Source organism: Anopheles funestus, chromosome 3RL (genome assembly GCF_943734845.2).
Source record: "Anopheles funestus chromosome 3RL, idAnoFuneDA-416_04, whole genome shotgun sequence".
Classification (NCBI taxonomy): Eukaryota; Metazoa; Arthropoda; class Insecta; order Diptera; family Culicidae; genus Anopheles; species Anopheles funestus.
Window position 1 is genome coordinate 25,822,077 of NC_064599.1, and position 24,907 is coordinate 25,846,983.

General features: G+C 43.3%; 6 protein-coding genes across 14 annotated transcripts in view; 1 reads left to right on the plus strand and 5 right to left on the minus strand.

The window, feature by feature from the left end:
- LOC125770407 (kalirin) overlaps positions 1-13,140 on the minus strand; it is a 61,134-nt gene extending 47,994 nt beyond the window's left edge. The window contains exons 1-3 of one of the 4 annotated variants that reach the window (XM_049439921.1): positions 13,082-13,140; positions 7,843-9,507; positions 89-701 (exon numbers count right to left, since the gene is read on the minus strand). In XM_049439921.1, coding sequence (XP_049295878.1) covers positions 89-701; positions 7,843-8,021 — 792 coding nt within the window. In that variant the 5' untranslated portion in view covers positions 8,022-9,507; positions 13,082-13,140. Of the gene's footprint in view, positions 1-88; positions 702-7,842; positions 9,508-11,913 lie in introns of all 4 variants that reach the window. The other 3 variants (XM_049439920.1, XM_049439919.1, XM_049439918.1) reach the window with 3 other exon arrangements.
- A 100-nt stretch (positions 13,141-13,240) lies between these two features.
- LOC125770507 (protein MIS12 homolog) lies at positions 13,241-14,459 on the plus strand. Its single transcript, XM_049440205.1, has 2 exons — positions 13,241-13,852; positions 13,921-14,459. The coding sequence occupies exons 1-2, from the start codon at positions 13,777-13,779 to the stop codon at positions 14,457-14,459; spliced, it is 615 nt and encodes a 204-aa protein (XP_049296162.1). The 5' UTR covers positions 13,241-13,776.
- LOC125770489 (congested-like trachea protein) lies at positions 14,401-15,898 on the minus strand. The gene has a single exon (XM_049440180.1). It carries the CDS (start codon positions 15,585-15,587, stop codon positions 14,682-14,684), a length of 906 nt encoding a protein of 301 aa, XP_049296137.1. The 5' UTR covers positions 15,588-15,898; the 3' UTR covers positions 14,401-14,681.
- A 1,221-nt stretch (positions 15,899-17,119) lies between these two features.
- On the minus strand, positions 17,120-18,714 carry LOC125770525 (natterin-3-like). Its single transcript, XM_049440233.1, has 2 exons — positions 18,120-18,714; positions 17,120-17,646 (listed from the first exon to the last, which is right to left on the minus strand). The coding sequence occupies exons 1-2, from the start codon at positions 18,127-18,129 to the stop codon at positions 17,201-17,203; spliced, it is 456 nt and encodes a 151-aa protein (XP_049296190.1). The 5' UTR covers positions 18,130-18,714; the 3' UTR covers positions 17,120-17,200.
- Positions 18,715-18,812: 98 nt separating this feature from the next.
- On the minus strand, positions 18,813-22,063 carry LOC125766917 (uncharacterized). Its single transcript, XM_049433012.1, has 4 exons — positions 21,935-22,063; positions 21,445-21,873; positions 19,628-19,825; positions 18,813-19,316 (listed from the first exon to the last, which is right to left on the minus strand). The coding sequence occupies exons 1-4, from the start codon at positions 21,936-21,938 to the stop codon at positions 18,886-18,888; spliced, it is 1,062 nt and encodes a 353-aa protein (XP_049288969.1). The 5' UTR covers positions 21,939-22,063; the 3' UTR covers positions 18,813-18,885.
- A 1,220-nt stretch (positions 22,064-23,283) lies between these two features.
- LOC125770458 (transmembrane protein 184B) overlaps positions 23,284-24,907 on the minus strand; it is a 29,263-nt gene continuing 27,639 nt past the window's right edge. For all 6 annotated transcript variants that reach the window (XM_049440123.1, XM_049440126.1, XM_049440124.1 and 3 more), the window contains one exon: positions 23,284-24,868. In XM_049440123.1, the coding sequence (XP_049296080.1) occupies positions 24,567-24,868 (302 nt within the window). In that variant the 3' untranslated portion in view covers positions 23,284-24,566. The remainder of the gene's footprint in view (positions 24,869-24,907) is intronic.

Below are 24,907 nucleotides of genomic sequence, written 5' to 3' on the forward strand. Positions count from 1 at the left end.
TAATACCCATTTCCCAATATAAATTTCTGTCACATATTTCCATATTACTTCTACTTGGTGATAAGGCTAATTGAACATAGTTTCGCACCTGATTCATTGCAGACGTCACATCCGGATTGATACAGTTGGTGGGCAACGGTGCCGAATGGCATCCATCATCGTTCCGGTTCGAGTAGGTCGTCAACTTGCCCAGCAACTTCTGCCCCTGCAGGTCCAGATCCTCAATCGGAAGCTTCAGTATTTTGCGCTTCATCTCATTATGCGCATCGATGCTGTGCTTCGCACCATTCACATCCTCCGGACATTCCGAGTGCGTCAGATCCTCCTGCAGATCATCGATCCGGTCCAGTATGTCACTCGCCTGCCACAGGAAATCTTCGAACGCGACGCGCAGATCGATCCAAACCGCATGATCGTAATGCAGGAAACCTTCAAAGTCCGACGTCAGCTGCGACGGTTCCACCAGCTTCCCGAGCGATTGAATCGAAATGGTCGTTGTCTCGAACTTGTACTTGTTGCTAGCGATCGACGATCGCTGCTTGTGCCAGAAGTTGTCCGGCTTGATGATGACCGCTTGGTGTATGACGTCGGTACCAAAGTTTTCCTGCAGCACCTTCAGTATCATCTTGGCGCTCGCTGCAGTATTGCCATTGCCCCGCATATCCACGATGATGGTAAAGCCATGACTTTTGCTTTCATCACTGATTGGGGGAATGTTTCGATAGATACCAACCCGCGGCAGCCGATCCGTTTGTCAATCGATCATAGAAAAGGGGAAAAGAAACGAAGAAAGAAGAAAGAATTTTAAATAAAAATGCAAATAATTAGTATGCAAGAGTCGTCGCTCTTGTGTCGTAAAGGTAAGGTGGAATTCGCTTCGACTCCCGCGACGGAAGCGAACACAGAGGAAGCTGTAAAAATGTGTGCGACTGTATTTGAGACAGCGGTGGACTACCATTTATGTGGAATCGTTCCAAAAAAACCGTTTAACGTCGGTAAATCGTAGCAAATATGCTCACACCTACCAGGAATTGTATAAGCACGGCACAGTGCCAGAAAGGTGAGAAAAGGAAATCAATTTTATATCGTTACGCATCGCGTGAACGACGCCCAACCAACCAATCTAGAACTACCGACAACAACCAAAAAAGAGATCGTGCCTGGTGTATTTCTGGCAAAAAGGGGATTTAAATTCGCACCGCTACAATCCCGGGCAGGGCGAAAAGTGGTGGATACAATCGAATTTTTGCACTCGCTACTTCCCACCCACAATAACTACGCCCGTTTCTCTGCCAGAAAGATCGCAGTCGCAGTGGTTTTGGGGGAAACCGTTGAAGTAGTAGACACCGCCAGCAGCCAAGTAACGCCGAAGGCAACGCAGACCAAAACTGGTGCGCGAACTCTTGTATATTTCGGTTGCGTTGGTGTGCTTGGGTGGTTCGGGTGAGCTAATTTACAAGTCCGGTCCAGTCGTCGATAACCGGGTTTAGAAGATTGACCGTACCAAATGGAATAACGAAACAAAAAAAGACGGTTAAGGGCCCAAACCGTCCGATTGATTATTGGCCGTCTGGTTTGCAGGTTTGTACTCAGAATGGGTTTCGTTTTCAACGCAAGAAGACGCTAGAGAGACGGTGTGGTGTGTGCCCGCACGCTGGTTCAATATTGAATTTCTTCTTCGACAAAACCTCCGATGGGAATGGATGCTTTCTTATTTGCCCTTCAAATCACGAATAGAATTCATTCCAAGGGGAAGTATGGCAGTGATTTTACTTTATTCTTTTCTTTTTCTGTTTCAATACACGATGGGAAATGGGAAGTAACACGAGTTCCCTACAGAAGCCACGATCGAAAATTCTGGTACGTGTAATTGAACAGTATATTTGGTAACAACTGTTGTTCCTTAATTTATTAATAAAACGACAGAAATACCAATAACGTATAAGAAATATGTCCTAGAGAGAGTTTTTGGAAATAATCTCCAGAAGCTTATTGCCCGAATTTTCACTGATAACCTTAATTAACAGTGAATTTTAGTAATAGTCTCGAATGTTAGCCTTGAGTGTATTACACTTTTAATTTTTAATATACTCCAAGATATCATCTTTATATAACCAGCAACAGTGCGTCCTGTGCGACGAAACTTGAAAGAAATTAATAGAATATATTTTCTCAAATCTTCTTCTTGGCATAGCGACCTCCGAGGTCCTGACGATCATTTCTGGCTTACGAGACTTATTTTTCCCACATAGCCGGATATTCAGTCCTTGCTACGTGCCGGACGGTCCGAATGGGATTTGATCGCAGGTCCTGCCGTATGGAACCGGCACCGTTTATCACATACACCTCCTCAAATTAACTCAAATATTAAGTGAAAAATGTAAATAAAAAAAAATAATTACTATTATTTTGATGAATCCGTTTTGGGTACGGAACAGATTTGAAAGTAAATTGCCTTACATTCGACTACCAGATGCACCAGCTACTAGGCACATGTGGTGTGATCTTGTCTCAAGCACCACGAACCAACCGAGCGATAAATGAACAACGGTAGAGAGGGGCGCCATCGTAAAACATTTAAAGTGGATCCCGATCATTAGAGAGTAACCCCAATCGATCTGACTACCACTCCTCAATAGGGTTCTCATCCCTCTTACATACCATGACAGCACACGGAAGCAAACGCAATAAATGATCTTTCCGTTCAGCAAAACATGCAAAGTGAAGTGAAAGCCCCGACATCATCCCTAGAGCCCGCGTGTGTGTGTGTGTACCGGGAATGTAGTAGAATGATTGAACTCACCACCCATGCTTTCCTGTGGACCGCGCGCCAACGGTTTGCATACTCGATTGCTCGATGCTCTACAACAAAAAAAAAAGAGACCAAAGAATGCGACGACGATGGGATGACGGAGGCAACCCCTTTTGTTTTGCGTTATTTTTGGACGCTCTTTTATGTTAGGCTCCGTCGATTGCTTGTTAGTTTCCGAAAACTAACCTCCCTCGGAAACTGTGCCACTCCTCTGTTTCGCGCAAGCGAGGAATTGTTTTCCTGAAGAACCGACGAACGCGGTGGAGGCGTCACTTTGGTCCACTGAGGTGGGGGAGAAACGAAACTCTCACGGGATTATTAGGCGACATACAGCCATCATAAAAGCAGCACACAGTTCGGGCCCCAAAACGAGGGTGACCCCGAGAATGTTGGAACGACTTCATTGGCCGGACATCATCAACCCGTTCACGCGAGAACTTGGAGACGAGCTTAATACCGGCACATCTCACTCTATCCGTCGGTCAAGTAGCAACATTGGAATTCGTAGGCACAAGTCTCGTACACTCAAATACAATAAATAATTCAAATTCGTTCAACTTTATCCGACGTGGGCCACCGGGGAGAGGGTTCCGGTGTCGGAATGTGAAGAATGTTATGCCGAAGTAGCTAAGGCTGTTCGGCACACGTATGTACGTGTGCATATCGAAATTCGGAACCGGACGAAACGTACAATTGTTACCAGATCCCATTGGGGTTTTAACACCAAGAGAAAAAAAAGTTGCACATCAGCCAATCGAACCCATCGGAAGCGTTCTGAAGAGACTGTAGAGACCTGAAAAGTAGATGACTCAATAAAACGAACCAAATGTCAAATGTGTGTCTACTGGGAAGTCAGAGTGAACAATCATTGGAATGTTACACCCGGTTCGGTTCGACTCTTGGGCGGGATTGTCGATTGGCTTATCGTGTGATCTTCATGCATCTCAGGCATCTCTTCTCGTCTGACTTTTACCAGACATTTGACCAATGTTTCGTAGATTAGTCTCACAATTGACTTAGTGTTGTATATTTGAAGATTTCCTCAAACACGTTATTTACATTTGAAACCAATCGGAACTCTTACCAAATATACACATTCGCAATAGTTTAGTGCAATTGGGCTCATATCGAACAAATTGATCTTACCGTACCAATAATGCAGCTGTAAGCCACATTAATGAGAACGCAACTACCACATAAATAATTCATTATACTATTTACCAATTTCCACTCACTCTCAGACCATCGATTCGCGATCAATTACCGTACCGTGTCAGGCCAACGCATGTGACAGTGGCATGGGGTGTATACATTTTAAATTCTACGCACTGACACAACGTGTTACATAGATTGCGAGCTAAAGAGCCAAACAACAACAGCATGAATGATCGATATATGCGGGATGGGAGGTCGCAGACGGCGTTGGCCGGGCAGGCTGTTAAAAGGTGCACTAACTGCATAATTTACCACACAGTTTATTGCATTATCGATCACGTGGTGAGGAAACAGACCGGGATAGTGAAATAGTCGTGCGATGCATAAAGTATTCAAATCCAAATTGGTATTTGGAGGATATGTATGAAAATTAGAAGTAATCCACTGACCCACGGCACTGGTTTATTTGTTGTGGAGTGTATAAAATTTATGTTACTTTGAAACAGCACAGTAGATACACCTAATTAAGTGAAGTAAGAGATGAAAAGGATATAAGTTATTGTATCCAGTAATAAAAACTGGTCTAACAGGGTTTTTGAGAGGTTATGGTAAAGTTGAAATCATTCCAATAAGCTTATTAGTAAATACTTTATTCTGATCTCTCTTTCGGACGAGTTTACACCATGACTACACCTCTGTTAGAAGAGCCTTAGGCTTATACTGAAATACCTTGGCTGTCCGGCATCATTTTAATGACATGACTAGCTTACGAGTGTCTAGCGAATTGAAGAACTCCTAGCTCTCGTTATAATTCCTTCCAGGAACAGGAACAGGAACAATAAATCTATGCATTTTCCTGTTAGAAGTTCTTGGGAGCATTGAACAGAGTCCATGTCTTTCAAGCGTAGACTCATATGTTGAGCGTCCTCAGACTTTGGATGGATCAACATTTTAGACGACTTCAAAGGTCTTCTTGTGCAAATCTGTTTCGACTTCAAGCAACGCATCTCTCGCTCCAGAGCAAGAAAGCAAGCGGTTCTGTCTCAAGGGTACTGAGACTAGATCACAATTACTGATCTGATTTATATTAACGGATCGACTCGAACCCGTTGCACCAACAGATCAGAATTGATTCAGGAGTCTGCTGTGTCCGACTTCGAATCGAGTCGTCAAATGAATCTTATGACCCTTAAGAAACACGAGCTCATTGCGTCACAGAGTCTCCGGCTCTGACTAAACCATGCGGTTTTAAAAATCAATTCAAAATCATTCGAATTAAAGCGTCAAATAAAAATATTCTCAACCAGATAAATTCATTCGTCAACTCTCATGCCTAAGCTCTTAAAAATGCAAACCTCAGGTTGAGTTATTCTTTTCTTTCTACATTTTTACTTCCCTTCTAATGAGCGATACATTGTGCAGCATTGCATTAAACATCCTTTTTCCTTAAGAGAACTACCGATTGCGCCATTCGCGATGGCGATGCGACCACTAACAGCCTCGTCATCATCATCACCATCTAAAGATGTCGCAATTGTCATGCAAAAGCATCGTTAGGTTTATCCACAGAGAAGAGAAGAGGCGCCCATTGCACTTGTGGGGGGGTTTTAGGATGCACATTTTCCACACACACTACACTTCGCTTCCGCGCGCCACAAGCCACATTCGGAAAAATGAAAAATCCCCCCATTTGCAACAGTGGCGCAATATGGATGATTCTTCGCTTTTCCCCTTTCGCTTGGAGGGGGGTGGGGTTTGCACTCCTGCCGCCCAACAAACGCCACTGTAAATGTCGCCCAAAGGTGCAATAAGTACCTTTTCCCACTTCAATCCAATTAGACACAAACCAAAACGAACCCCAGTGAAAGCCAACCGAAACACAAAAGCGTCGTGGCCCCGTTCGGGGTGGAAAAATGGGAGGTTTTTGGGGGGGGAGGGTCCGGGGTGGGTTGTTTTGGTTTTTGCGTGCATGTTTCTGTTCGCGGAAAAATCATCCATCCATCCAACTATTGTCAGCACACCGGGTTTCCTAGCTTTCCCATTCCCCAGCCCCCGCTGGACGTCTCCCATTTCCCCTCCCCGGGGAGGGGATTTATGCGTCTACTACTACTAACGCCCCATAACGGAAAGTGCACTAGAAAAGGCAGTCAACTGTGTTTGGATGTGATGTGCTTTAAAAGGAAACAGAATGTGCGTTGGAATACGGCAAACGTTTGCAACGTTCGGCTAAGGTATTCTGTACTCATTATTGACGTCGGGCGCCACTGGATGTCAAACCGTCCGGCTTGGTGGCAAATGCGCATTCGTGAGCAAGATTTATAAAAAAGAAAACATTTAAAGCTGATTCTTTGTCTGCAATTTATGATGTTGCGATTGAATAGGCTGGGACGAGATTATTTGCATTGTTTTATGAATTGATATAGTAAACAAATGTAAATTATCAACATGAAATTTTTTAAACTTCAATGCTCAATATTTCTTCAATAGTTAGAGTAATTAAACAATCGTTTGAGTAAATTTAGTTAACACTAGAACTACCAAGCGTTTAAAGCGTTTTTCGTTTGTGGTTAATTTTTAAACAATTTCGAATAGTTGGAATATATTTTATTGTTTATTGGAGATCGTACGATCGAATATGTATGTGAAACTCATGTTTCACCTACCTTAGAATTGTTTAACCCTAAAAAATTATGTGATGAAAATGAAGCGTTCCAGTCAAAATGACTGGTCCGGTAGTTCTAGTGTTAGTAAACCAATGATTGAAGATAATGAAAAGGAATCTAGTATGAAAATTGGCTAAATATTGTGAATCATTTTAATTTCGAAGAATCAAGCTAAACAGACCACATCTTCCAACATAAGTTCTTACAACTTGCTGAACTATATGCATTCAACAACATTCATGAGTTTTGTTATCAAAAAACCAGTTCATTGTTAACAAATTTGTTCATTTTTGTTTTCATTAACTCTTATCATTTGGTAAATTGATAATCTGTACTGTTGCAGTGGGAATGTGTAGAACAAAGTCAATTTCAATTGACACATTAGTTACAATTAAATGATCAGAATGTCATAAATAATATGAATGAACTACATTAACCCTGTTTAAGAAAAAGTTTTTGAAAAAAAAACATTTTTAATACAAAAAATAACATATTCGAAAAACAAAGAGCTTCCCAAAGAATAAAGTCTTTTACACAGAATAAGCTTTAAACATAATTTGAAATAGTGAATTCATTTTCTACATGGATTATGAACACGTACAAGGATTTTTTTCTACTCCCATAGTTCTATGCATGTCTGTTATATATGTATGTGTAAATCCCTTAGGGCACAATAAAAAGTTCCTTTACCTTCGTACACATTGCAACGATCTTTATTAATCTGCATTCCCAACGAACCCTCACCTAACACGACACCGGTAGGACTGCAGTTTTCTGTCCTGCATAATAGCGTCAAAAAAGACTCATATTCCTGCCACCCCGAATGGTGCTGTCGTGTGGTTAGACTAGCAACTTTACGAACCAACAGTTCCACCAGGGGAAAAAAGACACGCCAATTTCGCACCCGGACCACAAACTGCACGGTTAAACCAGTACCGTGCACCGAAATGCGAAATGCGAATTGGTACAACCAGTCGAACAGTTAACGGTTTCGGGCCGAACTTCAAACCCGTGTGTTACCCTAAAAATGGACCTCACCTAAATATTTATTTAACCAGCAGTTGGATGTGACTCCAAATTAAGAAAACGTCGGTATAGAACTCATGCTAAAGCTACGTTTTAAAACAGAGCTTAAGTTTTGTAAACACACACACATACAAATGCTTGTGTACACGTGTGTGGCATCATAACGGCCAATGTGTTGTAGCTTACCTAGGTATGTTGATGAAGTAGCTCACGACCCGCTTGATGTCTTCCGGTTTGATCCGTTCCCGCTTGGTCGTGGCCGGGAAGCAGATGATTGGGCCACCCCGATTGTCCCGACCACCGGACAGCAGGGCGAACCGTTCATTCAGCAGCGGCAATATGTCCAGCGCTCGTACACCGTCCATGGTGAGGGGTCTGTGCGTGTCCGTACCGATCGTGCGCTAACGAGTGACCTTTGGCCCGGGAGGCTTTGTGTTTGCCAGCGGCGAGATAAGCTTGCAGTTAATTAACTCTCCACCACCGTCCCAACAGCAAAATGGTTGAGTCACAATCCTGATCCTCGGAGGAGGATCAAGGGTAATAGGGGGGCAAAAAACGGAGTGTTTAATTTTGGTGTTTTTCGTTGATCGCTATTTTATCACTATTTGTTGCCTTTTGCAAAGGGCCGGAAATGCCGGAAAATGCTTTCCGCTTTATTTCCACTGTATACACTAATAGTAACACTTTCGTAACGCTAGTAACGCATTCACGTGTATTTGACAGATGCGGTTGCACTCTGCGCCCTTTTTTCTTTTTTTTTGATCCCTGGAGTGATTTTTGTTTTCGTTTTTTTTCGTTCGAACTCTTCTTTAACTACTTCCTACACACTATCACTATCCCGTTGTTGCAAACGGTGCAAAAGGGATGATAACGATTGGGGGGGTGGGGAGCAAATCAAAATGCTGCTGTGAACACTCACTGATCGCGATCGTTTTCCTGTGACGCACGGTGCGTAACCATCGCCGCAGACGACGCTGTTTTGTGTTCGTGTTTAGGGTACCCTTTCGCTCAACGATCACGCTGCTGCTGATACCGTTGCCATCACCATTCCACATACTTCCGTACGTTCGCCCCAATCTAGCGACCAGCAGTGGGAAGGATCCGGACACGCTCACCATACTCACTGCCGCGGCCAGCGATCGATGACGGCCGGGCGACGCAGGTGCCAACCATACCACCGATGGGCCGCGATGTCGCAAACCACAGACACGCGCGCGACAATGACGGTACAATCCGGCTGCTGCTGCTGCTAAGATCGAACGAGAAGAACGCTTGCATCTCGTATTGACGCGCGCGATCGGTTTCCGGTTACGCCCGGTAACCAGTCCGCTTGCCTGGTGGGTGGTTGGTACGCGGGATTCCGAGTTGCGCAATCGCCTACGGCCGGGAGTTTGCAGGTTCTTAGCACAACACAGAAACACACGCAGCACACAAACGCTTGTGCTTTCTATATTTGAAACACTTTTTCCTTCACTGCACACGATAGAGCTTGAATATATATATTTATATTGGCTTCACTCAGCTTGATTGCGCGCACATACACAACACCTGGTGCGTGGGGTATATATACCACCCCATCCCTATTCCATTTTTCCGCTCAACACTTCTATTTACACACGCAACGATACGGGTCACAATATAGACACACAAATGCACACACAGTTATGCTACCGTACAAATCCACGGTAACGGGGTGACGTACAGGTGTACCCAAAAACGAGAAGCAACACCAAAGCCACTAGGCCACAATTACGCCCGATTTAAACACTGCTTTAGTTGTACATAATGCATTGGATGGGATTATAACAGGATCAGCTGCAGGATTGAAAAATTTGCTATAGGGGAGTGTTCCTAAAAATAAAGATAAATGCATATAAGCACATAAACATAATGGCGCTAATCATGTTTTTTTTTTACTAAATTACACATCCAACCAGAGAAAAGAGGATCATCACAATGTTCACCATTTTTCGCAAAACATAAAAAACGTATTATTTATGACAGTGGCATAAAGCTTTCAAATACCTAATCCAGTGTAATCTCGTACGGGCTGATAATCCCCGTGCAATTGGCACTTCAAGCACACGCGATTACATTTTCCAGCTGTTATCTAGCCAACAACCTGATATGCGTGTGCACACACAGTATGTTGATAAATTGAATATCGTAAATTAAAAAAAAAACACCATACGTGCTTTATCTTGCTGTTTGCCACCGTGTCATCGTATGTATTCTATCCGGAGCGACATTTGCTGTACATATTGTTTTGGCGATGGTTTTTCTTCTTCGCAGCATAACACACAGCGCCAGGGAGCGGAATCACAGCGATTGTCTGCCCATCCCATTGGCTTGCCAGGGATAGATGTTAAATCGATGGTAATTTTTCGCAACTTTTGTCCGCAAACAAATCCCTTTTTTTCTCCCCCGCCCCGGAAAACGATTCGATTTCGTTTGAAGTATCCGCACAATGAAACGAACGCATCAATTCCATCCATAAGTTTCCCATGGTAACCAGAATGAAAAATTCCATCGGTAAAAAGAGTGTGGCTCTAAAATGAAGAAAATACAGTATTAAGCAGACGAACAGAGAGAGGGAGAAAAAAAATGCAATTAAAACCACCTCGTGTCGTGAATCGAACGGCCACGCAACTACCATCATTTCGAGGGACTTTTTATTCATCGACCAATTTTTCCTTACTTGGCTGGCCTTCATTTTGCATGCGGCATGTGTTTGTCTGTGTGTCGGCATACCTTGAAAATCTATGATTCCGTCTCCGGTTTTTATAAAGCGATCCATTTTCACTGTGTTGCCTTCATTAGCTGGGACGGTAGGACGATACATACAAAACCCCATACAAACTGCGGATGGAGGATGCGATTTGAGTTTACCTCATCAGAAAAATTACTGCAAGCTAAGAGCCGATCGGATATGGGCAACCGTTTTTTTCAATGCGTACTACGCCACTGCTTTAAGGTGGAAACGTTTGTGGGGAAATGGTTTTTCTTTTGCTGAATTTGATGCTCGTTCACACGGAATAGACAAACCGAACGGACCGCGGCAACATAACTCTACGCACGCTTCGCTGATTACCGACTACCGCAAACATTGCATTACCTATTGCAAATGTGCGAAGAGAAGGAACCAAGCATTCGTGAGGAAATAGCAGGCTGTAACATCCCCTATACGAATCGCAGTGACCGATACAGCGGCGGATGCAAACCTTCATATACAAGAGCATTATTGAAGTTTGTACCTTTTCCACAAAAAAAATCGGTTTTTTGCCAACCTTCTTAATTTCTTCCTTCACATACAACTTGCCACCAACATTAGCACACGGCGTATATACGACACCTGGCACATATGCTTCAGGTCCGGTACAGTACATCACATTTGTTATGCTTTTCTCTGTGCTGCACGTACGGGGAGCTACTTTGGCGAAGATTTTGAGACATAAAAATCGCAACAAATACCCGATTTCGCTTCACTAACGAACAAACTAAACATCACAGGTTGATGTTGCCACTGATTGGCCACCCAAATCTATCCCGGTTTGTTTCGTTCCGTTCGATTGTTCGTCTACGGTTCGCGACGTTCGTCTATCTTTTGTGTTGCTTTTGGAGAGTCAACCAAAACAAAGCCATCGCAGCAGCTCACGCACACACCACCATCACCGCACACGATTTATGTTGAACGGCTGTTTATGTATGCGTGCACGTCCATGAATCTGCTACTGCATAAATGACAGCAAGCGCAGATGAATAAAGAGAGCTGTCATCTTGTCGATTTCGATCTTTCGTTGTTCTTTCTCTCATTATCGCTGTTTCGCTCTTTCCTTTTTCCACCCCCCCTAGTGTTTCCGTTCGACGGGGTTTCGCTTCCTGTTGCCGCCGGTGGATGCCAATTTCCGGAATGACGGATCCAAAGACCCCAGAATACTTCATCCCTCCCTTTCGGGTGCAACGATGCGTGCACTTCTTGCTACGATGGCAAACTTCGTCGCGTCGAGGATGTGTATTGTGAAGAACCGATTCACCACACAACCTCATCATCATGTTGAGTTACCCCAGCACCACCCGAAAGCGTCCACCGTTTCGAGCCAATGATAGAGCCTAGTGAAGCGAAACTACAAAACGAAGGATTCCCGTTTTTTTTGTTAACCACAGAAAAACATGGAAACATGCTAGGATGAGCATGTACAGACCAAACACCAAGCAACAGAAGAACATTACTGCTCCATATTGCACTGGAGCACCCACCTTTCTTGCATACAGCGAAGCGCGCGCGCACACACACACACACAGAGAGACAGCACCAACACTAAACATAGATGCCGCTAAAGAAATCAAGAAACACACTAAACAACTTATCTTATGCTTTGCTTTTTTCCGTTTTGTGTTTCTTCTTTTTCTTTAGCGTTTGTTCACGAGATTCTTTCTAGCGCCTTTCCCTTTTCACTCATTTTCGTTTACCTTGGCTGCCTAGTTAGCACCTAGCGTTCTTGGTCTCTCTTTTTTTGGTGTAGTTGTACGATACGCTGATCCTCTTCTTGTTCGATCTGCGGTACGTTTTTCAATCAAAATAATCGACCAAGAAACCGAATCTTCCGTCTCTTTCTGTCTTTCCTATACGCACACAAACACACGCACACACACACACATGGTTCATACCGTCTTCAAACGCATATTTTTATGCTCTCTTTTCTATTGCACACTCTCTTTCTCTTCCTTGCATGTGTGTGTACGTATAGTGTCGAAACATTATGCTCGAAGAACCACACTTCCGATGATGGCGAAAAATTTGATTGAATTTGAATGGCCAAAAATTAAATCCTTCCACGGCTGTTATGGATGTTTTACAATTATTTTTCTTCGTTCCTCGAATAAGTTATGTTTCCAATATTCTCGAACTTGTTTCCGAGAACGTACCGCTGCTGCGTTTTGCACACACAATTATCCTCACACCTCCTTCTTCCTTTTGTAGTGCCAATGCGCCACACTACAGGACGGGTATGTGTCTCTTCTGCACGCGAAAATGGCAATCGCATTCATCCAAACTGGACTATTTCACACTGAATCATCCACTGCCCAACATGGAAAAGATGGCCAAATTACGCACGATGGTTGTTTTTTAAATATACTGCTGCTGCTGCCACTGCTGCTTCCCGTTCATGTCTGTTTGTTGTTGCAGACGAAGGTGGTAACCCGAAATGGTCATTACGATCGATCCGGGGTGTAGGACTTCTCCGACGCTTTCACCATCGGGCCACGCAAAACACGAGCGTTCTTGCGGTATTTCAAAACGTTTGCTAACTTTTACGCGACCAGCCAAACAGTGAACGAGCGCAAAACACAAGCGCACACAGAGACATGGGACAAAAAGGGGTAAAATGATAAACGCAAAATGTGTCGACTCGGGAAAAACTACACTGTTCGCTGCCGTCGCAGGAGAAAATGTAGGTACGCTTTTCCGCGAAAACGTTGTTGGGCTTACTGATGGAAAGAGCGAGAGAGTTGTTTGCTCTATCCAACTGAAGTCGGTGTATCGCAAGGTGGCTGACATTTCGTAAAGCGAGCACACAGTGCTTAGGCAGTGGTCGTTAAACGGTTTTAAAATGTGGATGTTTTTCCCAATGTTCTCGGCATTTTTCATTTAGAAAATTGTACAAATTTTTCATTCAAACCACGTGCTGTAGATATTTTTTCAGTCAATATTTTATATGAAGAAATTATAAAATTTTTGTGCTATATTTCCAACCATTCCAAAAAACTTTACTATGCATTTTGATTCTAACAGTAACATTGCAAAATAATTTAAAACGCTTCACAGCGAGCTAGTAACTTCTGTGCGTAAAATTTTACTATAACAAAATAATTAATTTCAGCATTTTTTTCTTCAAATTTATCAGTTAAAACAATTCGATTGAATCGGTTTACCGGTTTTAGATGACTTTCGTAATCGCACCCGAAAGTTATCTAAACCTTGCTAGCACGAGCTGTCAAACTTGTTGCCAAATACGAAACCCAACTGTTATTCAAAGTTGTTTAAAAAAAATCTAAGCGTCGTGTGGACACTGTTCCTTTTCTGTTTGTTTTACAAAATTCCCATTAGCTATCCGTAAAATGGCAATCAACCCCGAGAAGGAAGAATACGAGTTACAGCACTTTAATTTCTCGTCTGAGGAACTAGTCGCGCAAAGTAAAGTAGCACAAAACAGCGTAAAACGAAGCCATTGCACTGACAAAACTTGTTCTCTTTCCACAAAGATATACAAATGGTACAATCGTTGCTTAACAAATCGCTCACCGTCTTCACGGAGCAGTTGATCCAGAAGCAAGAAATACCAGAAGAGCCTGCGACACGATTACGTGCAAGCTGTAACAAAACTACAATCGCCATATACAACGATTGTGCGCCTGCAATGAACGAGCTGAACGCGTTGTTTCGGAAAACCTTTTCCATACCGGACAATGTGCTGCTACCAACGGATCTGTTGCAAATACGTGGCTACACCGAGGAACTAATGCACAGTCTCGAGCAAGAGGTACAGAGCACAAAAGATGCTGTACTGCAGGGTGCTGTCTTCTTGGCATCGCTTGAAGCCGAAATGGAATTACACCGGGAGCTTGAATCTTGTTACGAAGCGGAAGAGGAAATCTTCGAGCAACTGGAAAATTTCCAGGAGCAAGATATCGATCCTGAAGATGTGTCGGATTTGGTCAAACGATTAGGAAGTGCCGGCATCATTGTGAATGGTTGCACAAAAGAGAGCATAGAGCTTGATAATTTTTTATTACAAAAATAATAGAAAACATGCTGCTTGATTGTTTCCCTAGCAACCCTGACCGGCAGTGCGTGTATCTGTAAACACTTTTTTTCCTATAAAACTTCGAGGGGTGTCAATGCACGATTATCTAGAAAGGAGTGTCATAATACAAAGCTTGATAACAAATAAGTGAAAAACAAAACAAAACAAACCACTAGCAAACTAGACCCTGTCCCTGAATTGCACATTTTTCCGTCCCCATTACAATCCCGGAGCGACAATATTGAGGAATTTCATGAATACTTCCACCCCGATGAAGCATGCCGCGTTGGCCGGGAATGCTCGCAGCATTACGGGCGTGACACCCTTGTACAGGGCCAGCGGACCTTCCCGGCGCATCAGCTCCCGGAATACGTCCCGAATCCCGTTCGGGTACGTGCCCTCCGGTGCCGTCTGCAGTCTGGATTTTAGCACATCGGCCGGCATTCCGATTGCCCAGTTCGCGATACCGGCCATACCACCGGCAAAGATCGTTCCCAGCAGTCCGATCGATGCGTCCTTCTTTTCGCCCGCCTTTGCCGCCAACACACGCTGGATGTACTCGTACGTGAGGAAATACATGCCAGACGCAGGCACATCGCGCAGCAACGTCGCAAAGGCACCCTTGTAGATGCTACGCATGCCACCCTCGGCATACAGCTGCTTCGCACAGTCCACCATGCCGTTGTACTTCTGTGGCGAATTGCCACCCTGCTGGATCTGCAACAAACACTTGATCCGTTCCCCCGGCGCCATGACGGTGGTCGTGAAGATGCCCGAAAACGCACCGGCCGCAAAGAGCTGCGTGTAGTTCAGCTCCTCGTCCGGTGTCTTCTGCTGCAACCGTTTGCCCAAACCGAATCCAAAGAAGCTGACGGCAAAGATCGGTGCCACGCCCGTTATCGGTGCCGACATGCCTTTGTACAGCCCGCGGAAACCTTCCCGCGCTATCGTTTTCTTGGCACAGTCCAGCGTTCCGGCGTACAGTGGTGCCTGACCTGCGGCGGGTAAGGGCATCGTTTGTAGACGCACCTTGATCGTATCGAGCGGATGGCCAGCCAGCACGGTACAGATGCCACCAAACCCACCGGACAGGAAATACTTGATCGGACTCTTGTTTTCGGACATCGTGGCGCTATGGTAATCCTTTCTCTTTTCCGCTAAGTTTCACGTACGTGTGTGTGTGTGTTTGTGTGATGTAAACGAAATCAACGACAAACAATAGATCGTATTGTGCGGAACGTACGCTTTCAATCGAAACCAAACGTAACTGAAAAACAGAAAAAATACACGCACCGGGACGGCAGACTGTTACACTTTGAAACCGTCGATATCTAAGCTGGTTCGCGTAAATATGACCGTGATATGCGGAACAAGGATTAACGAGTATCTTCCTATTTGTCCCGGGTTCAAAGTACGGCAAGATAACCAAAATATTATGACATTTTAGCATTGTGACGTCGACGATGCCGCACAGTGGGTGATAATGGGTCGAAATGAAACAGACTATAGTTGGTTTTAATTTTTTAGTACAAGTACATTTGTTCAAATTGGCAGGTTCATAGTACTAAGCATATGTACAATTAAAATTTATACCAATAGCAAGTAGTGTTGGGTAAAGTAGCACAATTTGGTGTGCTGTGCGCACACGTTAACACTCAACGGTGTGCTGTGCGTGGAACGATCCACGATCCAGTGTAACTGATCGGAGAAAATCAAATTTTGAAAGTGTTGACCGGGGGGCGGACTGATTTCAAAAGTGCTGACCCGGGGGGGGGAGACATTTTGGGAGGCCTAAACTAATCGGCTAAAGTCTGAAACACGACCCCCCCACTCACGGTCACTCATCTGCGTGTCAATTTTTCGTACAGGGTGGTTCGGAGACTATGCAATGTGGCCTGAATTTGATTTTTTTTACAATTACGATTAAATTGTAAGGAGGTTTTCGCATAGTGAAAAGTGATTTATTCATCGAGGAACCAAGTTTCATACGCTGTTTGTGAAACCGTAAAATTTTCCTCATTTTTGGCCCGAATTTGCCCCATAGCTCCGCCGGTATCCAAGATATCGCCACACTTTCTTCTGGCCATTGCTAGATGGCACTTGTGGCTAGATTTCGTCCATGCACCACTAATCGCTACCATGTCTGTGGCCGGAGCTATTCCCGAAAGATCCAACGGATCGCCAATCTTTGACCTGTGGTCGATAGATGGCACCAATTGCTACATTTTCTTCTTCGACGGCCATGCCCTCAGGTGTCTGTGTCTCGAAACATAATTAAAAAAACACGCAACCGATTTCGAACCACCCTGCACGAAAAAAAGTCACTCAAATGAGTGCCCGTGAGTGGGGGGGTCGTGTTTCAGACTTTAGCCGTCTCTGCCATAGTGTTCATGCGAACCCTGCTATACGTTTGACATATTGTTATTTGTCACTTTGACATTTTCTTTTGGCGCCTTCAGCAGCCATTTTGTAAATCATAATTATTACTTGAATTCTGTTAGTGTGTTAATAAAAGCCAGAGAACGAAGCTCATCTGAAAAGTGTCGCGTCCTAGCATTCCGTCCGAATCCATTATTGCATCATTCTCATTACTAACACAATAATAGGTGTGCTGTGCTATGCGCACTGTGTGCACAGCAGCACATTACCCAACACTAATAGCAACTAAATAATATCACATTAAAACTAATTTGATAACAGAAAAACACATTGCTTCTCGTTTTTCTTTTTATTACCATTCAATTCTCACAACAAAATCGAACGCACAGCACTTCGTAATCGGTAACACTAACTTCAGTTCCATTAAACGGCAAATAGCAGCAACCGTGCGACTGTTGCACCTTTCCCGGCGTTTGCGAATATTTGTAGTTAGCTCTCCCCATGTACAGCGGTTCACCGCGAGATGTTTGACCAATCCGTATGGCCGTTCGCGGTACTGCACCTTTCGAGCCGTTTATCCACTCAAATGAACCGTTGCGTAGTACTTCAAAGTCCTTTTTCGCGATTTCTCTGCCATTATAAGATACGTAGGCCACCTTATTCCTGGGGATCACTTTTGCAGGAAGCATGTCCCCCTTGTGAAATGCTCGTCCAACGTAGATCTTCATACCATCACAATCAACACCAACACGCACCATATTAGATGGGTATGGTCCACTAGCATTACATCTTTCCCAAATACCAGCTGCAAACACAAGTGGGAGTAGGATTTTTATTTATTTATTTATTTTTAGCTCTTTACTTAAGTTCTGTGATTTACACGATCACTAGCAATGGATTGTGAAGCTCAAAACATCACATGCATTAATCCTTATCATAGTGAGTGATAGCATGAATCAGTTTTTAATGATGGAACAAACGAACAAAAGAAAAGGGTTTGATAATACTGTTTCAATTCATTAAAGCTACTTAAAGAGTATTTCAAAGACAAAACTATGGCTTCAAATTTGCCTTCTTTTCACAACTCATCACAAATCACATATTTATCCGTTTTCCTCTCTCGCTAACAGCATCATGCTCACTTGATTTTTCCATTCTACTCATTTCTGTTGTATCAGCTGTCCGTTGTACCCTCTAAACGTGCGGATGGGATGAATCCTCAACCAAAGAAATGCAAACGTGACACTAAAATAACAAAACCCGGATGATATCACTTACCTTCGCTCATTATGATGCACCGTTACGAGGCTGATTCGACGAAAAACGAGTATATTAAGAACTGCTGAACTGCTGGATCGTCACTAGTATATCTCGGATGATAGCCAATTGCAAACTGCTGTCGCCTTTGCCAAACTAAGAAGTTAAACTTTGGTCGTCGTATCATACGGAAACGTAATGATAGTTGCCCAGATAGCCGAAAACCGATATCGAACCCTGCTAGGACCTATATACGACGGTCGTGAGTATACCGTGAACCGCTGAAAATGCTCTTAGATAAGAGTTATTCGTGGTCATGGCTATGGTTACGCATGGGTTTGAGGGGTTCAGGTATATCTCGCAAGCGTCAGGAGCGGTCATAAAGAACGTTTATCGTGGATAAACGGGCTAGTGCATCGAGATCATGGGAGAGGAGACAAGCGAATATGACGGGGAGTGAGAAATTCGCGTTCTGAATGGCTCCAGGTCTTGTTGTTCTTATTGTTACTATATTTCAGCATATTCGCCAATCCTGCAAAAGGATTGTGTTGCAGTATGTAACATTCAACATTACAGTAGGGTCTTGGGACTAAGTATATATAGAGAAGCTTCACCAGCTCCATTTGTCAACAAAGAACTTGTTGAGCTTATCTCATCATTAAAATGCTACGAATCGAGCTATTTGATGTTCCTACCAAACATAACTGCACGATATACTCGCTCTTCGATTTATTACCACGCAATTCTCGTATCAAAACCGACTAAATCACATTTCAATCTTTTCAGCTTATCGAACGCACAGCACTTCATAATCGGTAACACTAACTTCTGCTCCATCAAACGGCAAATAGCAGCAACCGTGCGACGGATGTACCTTTCCGGGTGTTTGCGAACCGCTATAGATTGCTCGTCCCATATACAGCGGTTCCCCGTCAGTTGTTTGACCAATCCTCATGGCCGTTTCCGGTACCGAACCGTTCGATGCGTACTCCCACACAAATGCACCGTACCGCAGTACTTCAAAGTCCTCCTTCAGCACCTCCTCGCCACCGTGACAGACAAACGCGACATTCTTGGTGGGGATCACCTTTGCCGGAACCATATCGCCCTCGTGAAATGCTCGTCCAACGTAGATCACCTCACCGTCGCAATCTATACCGGCGCGCACCATATTTGGTGGGAATGGTCCACTAACATTGCAGTGTTGCCAACAGCCAGCTGGAAGAACAAGATAACACTCCATTAGTTGTGGATTAACTCGCGAATTAAGATTAGTAGTAGTTGATAGAAAAGGGATTTTAACAATTATGAGGGGCGTTAGTATTTCCACTCAAATGGTAGCCAACTTTAAATAATTACATTGCATGAAGTTAAGATCCATATTAAACACTGCGCGATATGTGGAAGCGGTTAAGAGGTGCCAGAAGCCGAACCAGATGACTGAGTTAAAAGTTAAAAGAAGCTACTTGTTTTATGACTAAAGTTATCATTGCAGTCGTGGTTTTTTTTTTTGTTATTGTTAAGCGTACCGATTTCATTCGATACCGCCCCATATCCCTGCAGCTTAACTGTTCCGGACATGGACGGGGAGCGGGAAGAAGAATCGGTAGATGAGCTGGATTTTCGACGACCAACCAAAGCTGACGGTGCCGACGGTTCGGTCGTGTCGTACGATAAGCCCGATGGATTAGACAAGTAATCGGGATGAAATCCATAATGAGAATAACCTGAAGAAATTGTGACACTTTAGTAGGACAAAGGGAGTGCCTAACGCTGGGAAAGGGAACGGGCTTGGTGTGTTGTTCCACCTATCACGACATGGTTTGCATCATCACCACTTATTTTTAGATCTTTATCTAAGATCCTTGATTTATACGATCACTAGAAATGGATTATGCAGCTAAGTTTTATCACATGCATTAATCCTTATCATAGCGAGTGACAGCACGATTCAGTTTTGAGTAATGGAACAAACGAACAAAAGAAAAGGCTTTGATAATACTGTAATAATTAAAGCTACTTAAAGAATATTTCAAAGACAAAACTATGACTTCAAATTTGCCTTCTTTTCACAACTCATCACAAATCACATATTTATCTGTTTTCCTCTCTCGCTAACAGCATCATGCTCACTTGGTTTTTCCATTCTACTCATTTCTGTTTTATCAGCTGTCCCATGTACGCTCTGAGCGTCCGGATGGGATGAAGGCTCAACCAAAGAAATGCAAACGTGACGCTAAAATAACAAATCCGGAATGATATCACTTACCTCCGCTCATTATGATGCACCGTTAAGAGGCTGATTCGATGAAAAATGAGTAACTGCTGAACTGCTGAACTGCTGGATCGTCCCTAGTAGATCTCGGGTGATAGCCAAATGAACTGTAAGCTGCTGTTGGCTTTCCGAGATCCATTTATTTAAAAGTCTTAACTAAGAAGACAGACAGTGGTCGTGAGATAAGTTTAGGCCAAGATAAGTTTATCAGCATGATTCTTTTCGGTGCTTTTGCAATCGGCGGAAGATTACACTAACACCAATGGGAAAAGTGATGCGTTTGCATGGCGTACGTATCCAAACAGAAAGGTTTTCCTATCATATGTATATGGGAGCCAAAGAAATTGGAATATTTCGAAAATGCGCAAATATTATTGGACAAAATAAATGAAACAATTGTTTAATAAGTGGTTAAACCAAGGTTAATGGCTTTCAACCATCATCCGTAGATATCGTGGCGAAGTTTAGGATGTGACTCATATTTGTTCAACACAATATTGGTTTTCCTCCAAAAAAAAAAACAAGAGCACCAAGTCGAATAACGCAAAACAAACAACTTCTTACAACGTATGTACTTCGATATACAAAAGAAGATCTTACATCCAGAACAGTCGTTACCTATCTTCCGCTGAAAGGCATATGTTTACGTGGCCTTTCCCACACACGCATACTAGAAGTGCAAGTGATAACGAACTCAAGGTACTTCATCACTGATATCACCTTGCAGTATGAAGTGAATCGATAATAGTAACGTTTTCAAAGTTGCCTTATGTAGGTTTCCTGCATGACTCAAACCATTAAAACTGCACAACAAAATGAATGGTCATAGATCAATCAAACTGAAGCAAAAAAAGTATCTTTAGTATCTTATCTTTTGATTCAAGTTTCCGCTTTTTTTAAATTTTCTCATGATTCGGATGCAAAGTGCAATTAAACTTGGTGGTCTATTGATTTCAACGATCGTTACGATCGCCGGTAGCTTAATGCCATGTTTAAATAGATTCCTTGTTAGAGTGCTACCGTCCAAATGTGACCACTCACCGGGAGCGAAGATAAATGAACCAACTGTTTACCGTTCGCACAGTACTTCGTAGGTAGGTACGGACACTTCCGCACCGCCGTACGGGATGTAGATGCAGTTGTGCGAACACTGCACCTTACCGATCGTTTGCGAACCCTCGTGATAGGTGCGGCCAATGTACAACGTTTCACCATCGGACGTATGTCCACCGACGATGGCACCGAGTGGTACCGAACCGGACGAAGCCGTATCCCAGATCAGTTGCTTGTGGACCAATACCTCGACGTGGTCGACCAACGTTTCCTGGCCACCGTACGCCACGTATGCGGCACTCTTGTCCGGCAGCACTTTGGCAGGTAACAGATCACCGGCGTGATGTGCGCGGCCGACGAAAATTTGCGCACCATCACTATCCACACCGCCGGGCACCATATGTGGTGGGTACGGTCCATGTACACTGGCCGATATCCAGGAAGTCGCTGAAAGGTAGGTATAGGCATTAGGAACAACAATCGTTTTATTTGTTCCCTACTCTCTTACCCATCGTTTTTGGTTGATGCGTGATGCACACTAGACACCGCTAAACACGATACGCGTAACGCTAGGCACAGGCGTTCGATAACGATTACTAGTCGAACCGGGAATGATGGGGAAATGTTTATATACAAGTGTTTTATCTCGCTGTCTCGCCGCTTCAGCTACGGAAGATAGTGTGCGTTATGCTACCAACTGCAAATGTCGTTGAACAAACAGTTCTGCTATCGCGAAACAATTACGCGTGCCCTCCACGCGAATGTTTGTCGCGGGCGAGAGCGAATGTGTTCGTCTTCTGGGCAACATATAGATTATCATCACCTGGACACCAAGACCGAGAAGCACTGCAATGCACCCATTGTGCCCTTTTGTCCATGTTTTGGTGGCATTTCCACACACTAACCGATTCATAGATACGGGTCTTACGCGGAAGCCGTTTATCGGCTGATGGAGTTACGCCAAATAACTCAACTAATTCCACACTTCCTTCGATAACGGGTGATACCGGTTTCGGACGCTGTACCTGCAGAGTATTCTCAACAGCAATTCGGTTAGCGTGATTTCACTTTCAATAAATTTTTCTCTTCACCTTTTTATTACTCTCATTTTATACCTTATCCCTCTACGCATAGCATAGCATAGGGCGTGCTTGTTTGCATCCTCGTACCTGTGTCCGGTCGTTTACACCCTCTTATATCAATCTCTGTTGAATCATTCGCACCCTTAGCACTGGTTTATAAATGTTTGTGTCTTTTTTATGTACGTTCACATGCTTCACACTGCATGCACCGTAGTATATGGATATAGGTTTTCGTTTTGTCGAATCAAGAATACATGTATATAGTGTGTGGATCTCTTTGTACGGTCATACGTACAACGGTTTGTCCGCCTTGTTGGATCCAACGTTTGTTGGATGCCTAGCTTTGTTACATTCTTGCTCCCCGATAAATTCTCTCTAACATCACGCAACTACGGGGTTTAGTTTTAAATGCTTTCAACTTGCGTTTCCATTCGTGGATTCCAGCTACAAGATAAGTGTAGTCAGCGTCAATAACTTGCACTTCTAATCTCGTTCAGTTGTTCAACCTAATTCGAGGCGTTACACGGTAATGCACGGCTTGATGCGTTTATACATATACCTCTGTATACTACGAATTACGTTGAAAACCTAGTACCTAATCGTTTCTTTTTTGCATATTGACGGCGAACAGGGGAATCTGCTTCTGTATGTGTTTAATTTTTGCTTCATCTTGTTGTCTATTCTCCTTTGAATTACTCTTATATCCTGTTGTTTTTGGCATATTATATATATAATGTATATGTATATATATATATATATATATATATATATATATATATATATATATATATATTATAAAGCACACTAACTAGTTTCCCTTTCTACACCAGTACGTTGTCCCATTCAGTTTTGTTGTGTTGTTGTTGGCTGGTTTGTTAAAAGTATATGTGTATTTTTTGTTTAACTCGCTCCTTTTTGTTTCATCTTCAACAGGAAAAGCATCATATTCCTTGTATTTTCCACTAGACGTGTATTTGTATATGTTAACAACAATATTGCCACGTGCGTTTTTTGCGGCAAACATATGCGCGGTGTCGAAGATATATACTCGGGAGCGAATGGAGCCTTAACCACCACGATGATGCTGCTCCTGTGCCTATCCTTTTGTGTCAGAGAAAAAAACACATAAACATCGATTAGATCGCAAAGTCTATAGCTTCTTGCTGCTGCATTTTGCACATTACACGATGTGGCGGATGGGTATGAGAATGGGTTCCGAACCGTAATTGCCATGGTCTTCCCCTGCACTTAAAGCTGCACGATTCGTCTCTTCTACTCTCTGCCTGAGATAGAAAATGGATCTGGATGATTGGTTTTAATAAGACAAAACAATCATTTCACAAATATTGACATATTTTTTCACTGCATCATTCTTGCTGCTGGCGAATTCAGTGCATAACACGAATTAGTATCAATGCAACAGTGACGGAATCGTTAGTACTAGATTGTGCACCCTTTCCTTCTCTGGGTGTCTTGCCTCTATTTTGTTGTGGTGTAAAGTACATATTGTGTCCATTTTGTTCTGTAGTGTCACAAACCATGGCAGGATTATTGTACTGTTTTTGTTTTCCTCCTTCTGTGTAGGTTTTTTTTAGCAATATAGCCATTTACTAGAAATGTGTTGTTACTGCAAGAACCATTAGCTGCGGCTTTTTTGTGTTGTTTTTTTTTCATATCGTTTTTCAGTACTGCTGCTGTTGTTTCTTCTTCTATCTGTGTTGATTTTTGATTTAAACGCACTATTTATTTTAAGCGTGAATTGATTTGCTCCGGAATGTCGGAGCTATATTCTCCGTTACGGTTGTTGTTTCTTGTTTTGTTTCATTTACAGGTGGAGAAATACATTACGAATAAGAGAAGAAAGAATGTGCATGCTAGAGCTCAAGACGTAACGGGTACATGTCGCGTTAGAAGACACAAATAAGAAAAAACAACTAAAACCACATCCCGACACACAAATACGATCGAAGCTTACAACATAACCTTGAACGAAGAACTAAGTAAACGATAGTTCTTCAATGGTTTACATTACATTAATATTTTTCTCCACTTGTTCCTTTACTGATACTCGTCATCGCTGGACAGTAACATCGTTTTCTCATTGTAATTTTGGCTGATGGTCGATACCTTTTGCGGTACGACACTGGCACCGGGCATAAACTTTCGCTGACTGCCAAGCGTCGGTGGCGCAATGTAGCTACCACCGTGTCCACCGCCACCAGCGCCTGCACCATTACCGTTGTAAGATCCGGTCGTTGCTCCGCTTCCCACACCGTGGCTCTGACCGTGCCCGGTCAGCTGATGGCTTGGATCGTCCGGGTCGTAGGAGGAAACGCGAATGCCTCGTGGATTTTTACCACCTGCAAGCAAAGTAACATCAAAACAGGCTTCTTGTTTAG